At 43.1% G+C, this 12,183-nt stretch overlaps 1 protein-coding gene across 1 annotated transcript in view; it reads left to right on the plus strand.

Moving 5' to 3' along the window:
- Window positions 1–7,590: 7,590 nt before the first annotated feature.
- itga5 (integrin, alpha 5 (fibronectin receptor, alpha polypeptide)) overlaps window positions 7,591–12,183 on the plus strand; it is a 51,741-nt gene continuing 47,148 nt past the window's right edge. Inside the window, 1 exon segment of the mRNA XM_037773686.1 lies at window positions 7,591–8,089. Coding sequence (XP_037629614.1) covers window positions 7,881–8,089 — 209 coding nt within the window. The 5' untranslated portion in view covers window positions 7,591–7,880.

The raw sequence follows: 12,183 nt of genomic DNA on the forward strand, positions 1-12,183 counted from the left end.
TAAAGACCCAGCTCTTTCATGAACACCTCCGCACCTAATGACATTGATGCTATTCATGATGTTGATAACGATGATATTGATGATGAGGATACTGAGGATGTTGCTGATGTTGATTAGGATATTCATGATGATGATGATGACATTGATGGCGTTGTTGATAATGTTAATGATGATGGTGACCCTGTGCACTGCCTGGCGGCACCTGAGTCCGATCAGACTTGAAGCTGTTGTTGGCACTTACTCACGTTGTTCCCTACTATCTAGATCCTTGCTTGTGTTGTACAAATTCACAGATGTGCGTCGCTTTGGACAAAAGCGTCTGCTAAATGAAATTGTAGAATTGTGTAGAATTGGAATAGTTTGACACTTTGGGAAATACGCTTATTTGCTTTTTTAAGGCTTGTCTGTATGTCTTGTATCAATATAGATGCCTACACAAGCTGCATAATGACCTGCTATTCACTTGTAGTATTTGCATAGTTACGAACAAAAGCGTATTTTTAGGCTTCAATCTTCAGTTTTATGCACATAACCATACAGTGATTGTGTGTTGGGCTCTGAGCGCTGTCAAAACGTGTGTGACCTACACCCAGTACTGTGCCCAAACTCATCCTGTGAAGATTCAGACGCAGGACTTAAGGTGCTCTGCTAACATGCTGCTTTTACTAAGATAAGATAAGATACTGAACCCCAAATTGCTCCTGAAGGCTGAGCCATCAGTGTGTGAATGAGTATTTAGATTAGATCCTGAAAGGCAGGTTGCATGGCAGCCTCTGCCATCAGTATATGAATGTTTGGGTGAATGCTGACATGTAGTGTAAAGTGCTTTGAGTGGTCAGAACACTAGAAAAGCGGTATATAAATGCAAGTTTATCATCATTTATCATTTACACTGTGTTAGGGCCTTTACACACCGGAGGCAGGACAAATGAGCAAAACGAAAATGCAAAATACTGGCCTGCGAATATTATATGTCTGGGGCTTTTATTGTGAAAGGTAAGAACAGGAGGAGTGGATCTGGTCTGTGCTGCCTTTGTCAAGGTTGAAAGTTTAAAAAAATCAAATAACATTGCTTTTTCGCTGTGTAATATTTGCATTCTGTATTCTGCATATGCGAGGAGCGGGTTAGCTTAGCTTAGCAGAAAGACTGTACGGGGGGAAACAGCTCGCCTTGCGCTGTCCAAAATCCACTCACTAATGAACTATTCTGTTGTTTTTACGGTTTATTAAGCATTTTGCCCAAAATGTTGAACTTCTTCTTTTTCCTTTAAAGTGGACTTAAATTCCCTTATAGCAATCAGCTGTGACAGTTCAATATTTTGGGAAATGTTTGCTCTCTTGCAGATGAGAAGATCAATAGTCTCATATCAGTCTGTTGAATATTAAGCCCGGAGGTGGTTAGCTTAGCTTAGCATAAAGACTGAAAGCAGGGTAAAACAGCTTCAGCCTCGCTCCGTAGAGAGGTAACAAAATCCGCCTATACTAGCATCTTTGAAAGTGCAAAATGTGATATTGGGAGCATTTCTATTGCCTCCACACGGCTCTCAACATGGCAACAGCTGAGCCGGCCTGACAGAGCTAATAGTGTTAACCTGGGGGGGAATTGGAGGGTGGGTGCTACGCTTCTGCGGCTCCATATAGGAGCGGTGCAGAACAGCAGCCATGAACTAGCCAGTGGGGCAAACTCACATGCACAAACATGCACTAAAAGCATGCACGGCCAGCCTGGCTATGTCAACAAAGCACGGAGAAGCTCGGACAAACAGAGGGAGAGTGACTTCCTTCTCTGCTCAGGTAGACATTACTCCTCTATATCTTTACATAGCAAATAGTTGTTTGCTGCTATATTAATGCTCTGGATATCGTATAGAGCACCTTTAAAGCACACTAATTAAGAAATAGAAATAGTTCCTCTATTCCTTTCAATAATATTGGAGATGGCTGACAGGTGACAGTGATGTTTCCATTCATTCCATAAAGAATTGTAAAGTGTAAATAAAAGCAAATGAGAAGCGGTTGCATGAGAACACTGAGCTCACACCTTCATATCTTGATATAACTGTGAAGATAATGGCACTAAGTGGCCTTCTGGTAGAGCTATTAATAATTTGTCCAACTATATCGGAAAGCATATGCTCAGTTACCAGGAAAGAAGAGAGTCAATGTGTGCATGTGCCACGTACATGCATGTGCATGGCCTTGCAGAAGTGCCATGTGTCAGGTCTATATTTAAAATAGTTGGCCAGCTGTGTCAGAGTCCTGTGAAAAGTGTTTTGCAGCACTTCAGATCTGTTGCCATAGCAGCCAAATGATGATGTCAAAGCAGAGGCATTGGAATAAAACCACACCCCCTTTTCAACGGAAATCACAGTCGGAGGGAGATGGAAAATACTGTTCAGTTAGCCAGACCCAATTACGAGTCACTGAAAGCAGAACAGGCTCTCTGGCTTCCTCACACACAAAATATGCTTAACGGAACACACTTGTGTACACTGGCTTGTAGGTTAGGTTGCTACTGGATGACACATACAGACGGGAGGGAAGAGACACAGTGGGCAAAACACTTCAAAGGATTATTTCTCCTATCTGCTGGCAAATCCTGATCCTTTATGATGTCAAATAGATAATTGTGGGTGGACAGATAACATACGACACAAAAGAAGACAATGACTGAGAGCTGATACCAGTATTATCTATTTCCAAAGTGTTTGCTCACCCCCCTCCTCATAAATGAGGTCTTGGGGCTGTGTGTAAATCCCTATAGCCCTGTTTCCACCGCAGGAACTTTACCCTGGAACTAAGAACCTTTTGAGGAACTCATTGCGTTTGGACCGCAGAGACCAGGGTCTAAATTAAGTTCCGGGGACATTTTATGGGGCCTTTTTACCCCCCAAAAAGGCCCTGGTCCCCCAGTAGTAATACTTTCTGAAAGTACCATAACTTTCGGGATGGAGTTTGCAGGGATGACCGTTGCTGATCGGTGAAACACACACACAGCGCTGCTGCTTCAACTCGTACCGCTTCGTTCATAAAAAAAGAGTGAGAGAGATTGCGAGGGGGGCGGTAAAGTAAGAAGAGGGAGACAGCGGTGATGCTGTGAATGAGAGAAAGAAAAGTTATGTTCTGATTGTTTCACATCATTTACGTTCAAAAGCACAAATAAATTACCATCGCTCAACAGACGCTTTACTGTGGAGACAGACGCTCTTAGTTTCATTTTCCTCCTCTGCATTTCATTCATTATATCTATCATGCATCAGTAAGTATATGCATCAGTAAATATATGCAGCAGTAAATATTGTTGTCACAGTGAGACAAAACCTAACAATTGTTTTTTTCTGTGGTTTATATTAGAGCTGTCAAAGTAAATGTGATGATAATGCGTTAACGCAAATTTGTTTGAACACCACTAATTTCTTTAACGCATTAACACAATCGGTTTTTTAAAGGTTGTAGCGGCTCAGTTGTAAAGCTAGAGTGAAGATACTGAATCATATGAAACTAAAAGACTTAACGAATCCATCGGTACCAACCATGTCATACCAACGTGAAGGAGGCTAAATAACGCTCCAAACTTGCGCTAAATTTTGGTGAAGAAAAACTGTCATGTCCATTTTCAAAGAGGTCCCTTGACCTCTGACCTCCAGATATGTGAATGTAAATGGGTTCTATGGGTACCCACGAGTCTCCCCTTTACAGACATGCCCACTTTATGATAATCACATGCAGTTTGGGGCAAGTCATAGTCAAGATCAGCACACTGACACACTGACAGCTGTTGTTGCCTGTTGGGCTGCAGTTTGCCATGTTATATTGGAGCATATTGTTTTATGCTAAATGCAGTACCTGTGAGGGTTTCTGGACAATATTTATCATTGTTTTGTGTTGTTTTTTATTGAAATAATAAATATATACATACATTTGCATAAAAGCGCATATTTGATTATTAAATACTTGACAAATCTCCCTTTAAGGTACATTTTGAACATAAAAAATATGTGATTAATTTCCGATTAATGGCGATTAACTATGAACAATCATGTGATTAATCGTAATTCAATATTTTAATCAATTGACAGCCCTAGTTTATTTTTTTCCAACGTGTTTTTATAGATGAAACAGGCGGGCACACTGAATTGAAGGCTGCAGAATATGTTTACTGCTGTGACCACTAGCAGCCCTCGTCCCATGTTATGTTGGTTTTTTCATACATCAACAGTCTAATCTGCTTTTTTAAATTAATATTGCAGGTCTTTAGACCACGGTGGAAATGCAGACAACAGTGGGCTGAAGGAACCTTTTAGTTCCTTGAAAAGTAGTGCCAGGGTCTAAAAGCTTAAACCCGGTTTATGACAACCTCTAATTGCGTCAGACTTTCGGAATATCCAGAAACACAAATCCAATTGGCATGAGTTGACATTTTAAATCATCAGTGTGTTTGCAGCAGGTTGCACAAACATCTTCTCCTTTCAGAGTTGATGGGGTTCCTGGAAACCAAACCAGGACTTCAGGGAAAGTTTGAGCTTCAAATAATGTTGATGGCTACATATAATCTGTCAACCATGCCTCGAATTCTGCTTCATCTACAACTCATCCTGAGGACCTAAAAACAGAGTGAGAGACCCCTCCAGGATTAGGGCTTTGAACCATCAAGTGCCCCCAACAGCTGTGAACTGCCCCCCCACAGACACTGTGGATTACTCCCATCAGTCTACAGTCAGAGCTTCAGACCAGTTATAAATACGAGCAGCACTTGACAGAGAGTTCATGTTGCTCTACTGCCACACAGCCAAATTTGGCCCCTGCGTTCAATCCCCAAGGCTTCAAGTGAATCAGCTAAACCAACAGTCACTAATTCCAGCCGGCCTGGATAGGTTTATTAAAGGTCTCACTTTAGTGAGTAGTTGCTTCTCGCAGCCTATAACCACTTGCCCTTGGTCTGGTAGGCAGGAATAGGAAATCTTCCCACACCCCCGCCAAAGAGCACCAGAGGACACCGTATGCCCAAATCCGATCAACGCTGTAATTAGATAGAAATACATGTGGATCACACATTGAGCTGCAAGGGTGTGTGACAAGGATGTAATTAGTGTGGTGTTGTGCAAATAAGTCTTTGAGAATTGTATACTTGAGAGGTTTATTTGGCCAGTGAAGCAGTGGCAGTGTATATTCTTGGTTTTTGTCATGTTTGTGGAATCATTAAAGGAGCAGTTGAGTTGCATTTGGGGGGATCTATTGGCAGAAATGGAATACAATATTAATTAAAGCTGCGAGCAGCGATAAACGGGCCCTCGCACCTCCCCACGCGTCGGGGGTACTGGCGGGACGCGGACTGACGTGGCTGGGCACGATGAAACCGGAACTCTGATGAGCACAATGACGCCAGCCACAAGACTCTACGACAAACCGTTCACAAGTTATGAAAGGGGGCGTGGCCAATGTGTAGGGGGCAGGGATAACAATACCAACTAACAGGCACTCTCTGCTGAGTGATATGACAGCTCCCATAAGACTCTACGACAAACTGTTCACAAGTTATGAAAGGGGGCGTGGCCAATATGTAGGGGGCGGGGATAACAATACCAACTTAACAGGCACTCTCTGCTGAGTGATATGACACCTCCCACAACGCCACACCACGGTCAGGTCGTTCAGTGAAAACTCACCATTTTGATAACTATGAATCCTCAAGGTGTTAAGATGGTCCTGACCCAATTTCAAGTCGATCTGATTAAATCTGTAGGAGGAGTTTGTTAAAGTACACGACCTATAAAACGCAAAAAAATTAATGCTTTTTTGTGCATCTCCACATGTTACATCTGTCTGCCAAATTTCATACATGTAGGTGAAACCGGAGCGAGGGGCTCAATTTTTTCAACTTTCTAGGGAGCGCTAGCGAGCCATTTTGCAACACTCAAGGTCGAGACCCTTAAAATATCAAATTTTTCATCGCGTCTGATAAGTGTTCCAAGTTTAACCACTTTAGGGGCATTGCAAAGGCCTCAAAAAGGCCATTCATTTTAATAATAATAAATAAACACTACAGTTTCAATAGGGCCTTCGCTGGCCCGACGTTGTCGGTGCTCGGGCCCTAATAAGTATGTTTTCTTAGTGTATTTAGTGTATAATCACCTAAAAATTAGAATGTTTTTGTTACCTTAGATTGAGCCGTTCCTATCTACATACAGAGCGGGTCCTCTTCACAGAGCTGGCCTCCATGTTTCTACAGAAGACCACAATGGACAAAACAAACACTGGCTCTAGATATGGATGTTGCAACACATTCTCACACCCAAGTCGCCGCTTGGTTAGTGCCTCCTGCCATCGGAGACCGACACATGGGCTATCCCTCCATGCATAATGTCCTTTCAAAATTATTTCACAGGAAGTTTAGGCAACACAACCACTTAGCTAGGGTCAGGAAACGGTAGTGGTTGATGTTAACTTCCCTGACTAGCGACTCACGTGACTCGCGTGACTCGCAGGACTGACGATACTAATGACTCACGTGAATAATGACTCACGTGACTGATGATTCCGACGAGTCACGTGACTTGCAACTTTAGTTTCACACGGGACACGAACACCATTCTCCTGGCTGAAAGTCTTGTGTTTGTTTGACCCCTCCACCACACCTCTTGCCGCCCTCTCAGACTCTAACGCTATTAGTACTACTTCACTTGCTCCGACTGTTGAATAACGCCACGGGTGGGTTTACATTGGAGTTAATTGAAAGCCTGGTTTGTCGCATAATGTTGCTAAAGGGTGCCTCTGTGCGTCGATTTCCAATGCCGAGGGGCACTTACCAAACGAGTTTATTTCATCGATTTAGTTCTCCTACACGCTTGGCACACAGTAGAAGTTTCAGTTGGTTGCGATCTGCAACCTCACCGCTAGATGCCGCCAGATCCTACACACTGTACCTTTAAAAAAGCTGGTGCAAAATATCAAAACAAAGAATACAGGACAACCACATTATTATTGCTCACAATGGCAAACAAAACAACAACAGTTTTACAGCAGAAGTATCCAGATAGCCAATCATAAGGCATAATGGTTGGCCATGTGGAGTTCCACACACCTATCAAACTGCCTCCTCTATCAGTCACAAAAGCTCAAGATAACTGTGAGATAAACTCCAATGGAGGATTTTTGATCCATTGTTCTTTTGGTTAATAATCTTTAAGTGTCACCGATAAGAAAGTCTCTAAACTCAAAATTTCAAAAGTGACCACATTTCCACCACATTGGTAAATATGTACACCAACTGACTGTATGGTGGGATGAAATTGGACATTGGTGATTACTAGGTGGAGGAGAAACTTTCTTTTACTTATTTATTTTAATATTTGTTTATTATTATGCATTTATTTGTTTATTTACTTTATTTCTGTTTTATATTTTTTTATGTATTCTTATTTTTTTTCTTTGTCTTGTGTATGTTTTTTTTATACTGATATAGTTATGTATGTTTCTTAAAATAAAGAAAGTGTTAAAAAAAGAAAAGAAAATGTACTGAGAGATTCAGTGTTAGTGGGATGAGAAGCGTCCTCTTTTTTTTAGGGAATCACAGGCTCCTCCTCTTCCAAACTTTGTCACGGCTGTGGGAACTCCTCGCTCCTCCGTGTATCGGGAGTAGGTGAGCAGAGAAGGCGTGGGCCCGGAGAGAGAGCAGCAGAGAGAGAGCAGAGGAGCGAGGAGGACGCAGAGAGGAGCTGACGGAGCATTAATGACACACTGGCCGGTTACAGTTAGAGGGATGCACTTTTAGCCCAATCCCACCACTGTTTTCAGGCCCGATCTGCCGACTCGAAAGCGCCAAAAACGGGGACAGTTTTGCCATTTAAACCCAACTTTAACGGATTAATTTATTCTCAGTAATGGGCTTGGAACGATTTGGCGTGAAGACGCCGGGGATAGTAGCCCTCCTCGGCCGCTCGCTCCTTTGTATCAGCGGACTGCTACTCACTTTTTCTCCGCCTGTCAGCGAGGCGTTCAACCTGGACGTGGAGAAGCCAGCTGTTTACAGCGGACCTAACGGGAGCTACTTCGGATACGCTGTTGACTTTTATTTGGCTGATTCTGCAAGGTGAGTTTTCTTTTCTTCTTTAACACAGAGGTAATGCAATCTTCCATTTCTTTTTTCCTAATAAAAAAGTAAAAAAGAGGCTTATTCAGCAACAAGCTCCAGTACAGTCTGAAACATTTGTTAAGAATTGTATCTGGGCGCTTCAGTTGGACACGAATATGCGCGCAGCGTGCACAACTTTCCATGGGGGACTATTTGTTTTTGCCAAACTTCAGAACATGTACAACTCCTCTGTTGAAGTTATAGAAGTTTCCAAAATGAAATATGCAATTGATCTGTGGAATGTTGTTGTGGCATTAAATGGGGGTTTTGTGTGCGTACTGTGATCTTTGGATACATGCTTTACGCACAGCGCGCACGCCTTCAGTGTGCGCCAAACTCACTGTAATTCAATATATTCAGGAAATTGAATTTGTGCTCTAAAATGACTCCTACATCAAAGCCCAGATAATACTAATATAAAAGAGTGGCTATTTCATTATATAAATAAAAAAGAACTAACCAAAGCCTTTTTTGGAATAACCATCAAATCATAATCTTATTGCCATACAAGATGACATTTAATTCTGACCTTTTAACAGGCCAATACCTTTAAACGCCAGGGGAGAAAAAAGCCTGTTAACTGCAATCTAATTTTATTGGTCTGAAATGCTGATTGTGATGCTTCCTGGCTCAGTGGGGATGTGATCCCTGTGACACCCAGCATGCTGTGATTGTCTCGCATTCTTCCTTTAAGAGCTGTTTGGCATCGGTCATTTTGAGGGACTCATGCATACATGCCTGTGGTCAGCTCTAATACCATGCTAGTATGTGGAGAAAATAATAGTGTGGGACATTCTGACTGTCCTAGGAGCATGTAATGTTTATACACTATCTGCACAAAAACAATGACAGATCTGCATTTGTGTTGCTGCACATTCAGCAGACTTTGGTGAGTCCAACCCTGTAATCCTAATAATCATTAAGAAAAGGTTTTGCAGCAACAGTCAAGGTTTCACTCAGATACAATCTGACTTCCTGGCTGAGTCTGTGTCTGCTGAGCAGCACCAGTCCAGCGGCGTCTTGGCCCCACTGTTCAACCAGCCAGCATGCTGGGATTTGAGGAAAGGGCTTTGTGCCGAGTGGGCCGCCAGCAGCAGCTCTAGTTTCCCTGTTTCTCCTCCCCACTTCCCTGGACGGCACAGACATGGGAAGACCCCCCCCCTCCTCCTCTCTTCCCCTGGCTGTCTCTTTAAAAGCCTACTGCCATTGGTCTTCATCTCTCTGCCTGCATGGGAAGCTTCAGGAGAGCGGTATGATTTAGGACGTGAAGCTTGAATGCATGAACCCCTCTTCTCTCTCCAGCAGCATCCCCCCTCCTCACTTCCTCCTATGCTGATGTCATTCTGCAGCATTGCTTTTTAATTCTTCCATCCCCCCACTGTCTAGCCTCACTCCTCCATCTTCTCTCCTCGACTCATTAAGTGTGAGATGGAGTCGACGTCATCTTACTGGAGACTGAATCTGAACTTTTCTACAGTTGGGATAAAATGCTCATGGAGGAGGAGATGAGACAATGGTTCTTTAACAGAACAGGAATAATGTTTAAGTGTAGCCTCCTACAATGCAGCGCCCTGTAATTTCCCTGCGGATGATATGTATTCAGAATGTCAAATGTCAAACAAAGTGAAGTACGAGGGAGCAGATTTAAGATCATGACTCATCGCTTTATCTGCATGTATCTGCCACTTTTCATTCACAGTTTCTTAGAAGTGGGCGCATATCATCATAGTCCTGAAAGGAGTTTCTGTTATCTCTTGTTTTTGCCATCACATCATCATCATCACCATACTTTAGAGACGTGGGGGAGCGGGGTGAGGTCAGTTGAGGGTTGCACAGGGAGTTACTGCAAGCCTGTCTCCGACTACAGCGACATATCAGCGAAATGAGACGGATGGCAGATGCAGGGAGGAAGAATACTTCTCCCCATCCATAAATGCCCCTGAGAGGCCTGCGAGGGAACACAAAGGCCTACTTTCTCCCAGTCTTGACTTGACAGCAAGTTTACATACACAGGCGGGTCTGTCATGCCCTTCGGCCTGGCGTAATAAAATTAAGTTTGGACACTGGCAGACGGCCCACCATGGTAGAACGCCTGAGGGTAGCGTCTGTGAACTGACGGCTCTGGTCAGATACACACAGGAAGGGCAAGAGGATATTATGGTCCCCTGTGGTGTATGTGTGTTGTTTCATGTTGAGTGAAGATGGACACCTCACATGGTATGTACAGTATGTATGTATGTATGTATGTATCAGTCCCACGCACACCTCCCTCTCCATCAGGGGAAGAACTCCTCAAACAATCAAACAACAGTAACTGACTCCTCTCCAGTGCCAGGCGGGGGTAAGGGAGTGGATCATACCAAAGACAGAAGGGGTCAAAAGGTCAGGGCTGTAAATAATAACAGACCCGGCCTGGATTGTATGAAAGGATGAGACAACTTCTTGTGCCTGTTGAATGTTTGAGGAAACATACATTTCAAACCACTGTTTTTAAAGCGGCAGTAGGCAGAATGTTTTTGGCATCATTTTGGCTGTTAGTTCAACACAGCTGTCAATCACACGTGAACTCCGATCAAACGGTCAAACTAGGGAACGGTGATCAAATATGACTTAATATTCTGTTACTGTAATGCCTATTTCTCGCCTCAGAAACATCTTGTAGTGTACTGTTTAGCTGTAAAATAAGAAAGTTTGGTCCGGCTGGCGGTGCTTGGTATTTCCTCAACTAATCTCAACATGGCTGCCGGGTAACAAACATTCTCATTTTACAGCTAAACAGTACACTACAAGATGATTCTGAAAACATTTTACGCAAGAGATAGTCATAACAGTAACAGAATATTGATTTGATTGCGAGTGGTTGAGACGGCAAGGCTCCAGCTCGGCTCTGATTGGTTGATTTTCTCCGGTCTATGAAATCTTGCAGATGCCGTTAGGAGTATTGGAGGACACAGAGGCACATGATTTTTTTTTCTGTCTCGTGCACTACTGTCAGGATATAGTGACTTTTCCTAAAAAACTCCCCCAAAATATAATCTGTCAAATCAGTTATTTCAGGAAAAAAAAAATTGGGCTAATTGAAAGATCACTTGGGTTTTATAAAAATAACTTTTTTAATCATATTTGCTCCATCTTGCCTACTTCAGCTTTAACTGCTCCGAGTGAGATTACAGTGCCATTAAAAAGCTATGCCCAATGATGGATGACCCTCTGATGGAGATAGTAATGTGTTTCCAGTCCCCTGCATGCGTTTCACTGACGTGTCGGTGATGTGCATTAAGCTCACGGATGGTTTGGCCATGACGAGCTCATGCCGGGGTCGGCCCATCCATGTAGGTCACTCCCCTGAAGTTCACCCTCTCAAACAGGGTTTGAGTTGAACTAATATTGACATTGGACTGAGGTCTCTTTTGGCCACTAAAGCTGCAATGCTTTCTCCTCATCCCTCTCCATATATGATCAGTCTCATTTCTGTTATTGTTTTCACTGGTGTCCTTTTCCACTGACTTGTTTCTAAATCAACGAGTGTTTGAGTTGCAGGAGCACAGCTTGTATATTTGCGCTGCCAAGCTTTTCTTCATCCAGGTTCTCGTCATTGTGTGTAGACAATAGGGCCCTTTGTCTGACGGCAGAAATTGTTTACTGTTTTCCATTTAAGGAGTTTTCACCGTGACTCATTTCTTTCTTAATTTATTGACCTTATTTCTGTTGTCAAACTTTGTATGCACCTCTGATAATCAGGCCAGTAGGTTGGGAGCATTAGTGTCTGTAAAGGTCAGTCGGGACACACTACACTGCCGTCTTGTCTCAAACATAAAGTGCCTGTCTAGCTTTTACTGGTCTGTAGGTTAAAAGGGGCCTTTTAAATAATGAGCCTGTGTGTGTTTCACTGGAAAAGGTGACGTTGTGTTTAAAGGGCCCATGTGTGGACCCGGCCGTCACGTCCTGCTGCTGTGTCGAGTTGGGAATGCCCCGAGGACGTCATGTCTACTTTGGAATGGAGTTAGCCATCGGTCAGGGTCGTCCTGACTCATACTTTGCTAGATTTAATC

The sequence above is a fragment of the Sebastes umbrosus genome, chromosome 6, assembly GCF_015220745.1.
Source record: "Sebastes umbrosus isolate fSebUmb1 chromosome 6, fSebUmb1.pri, whole genome shotgun sequence".
Lineage (NCBI taxonomy): Eukaryota > Metazoa > Chordata > Actinopteri > Perciformes > Sebastidae > Sebastes > Sebastes umbrosus.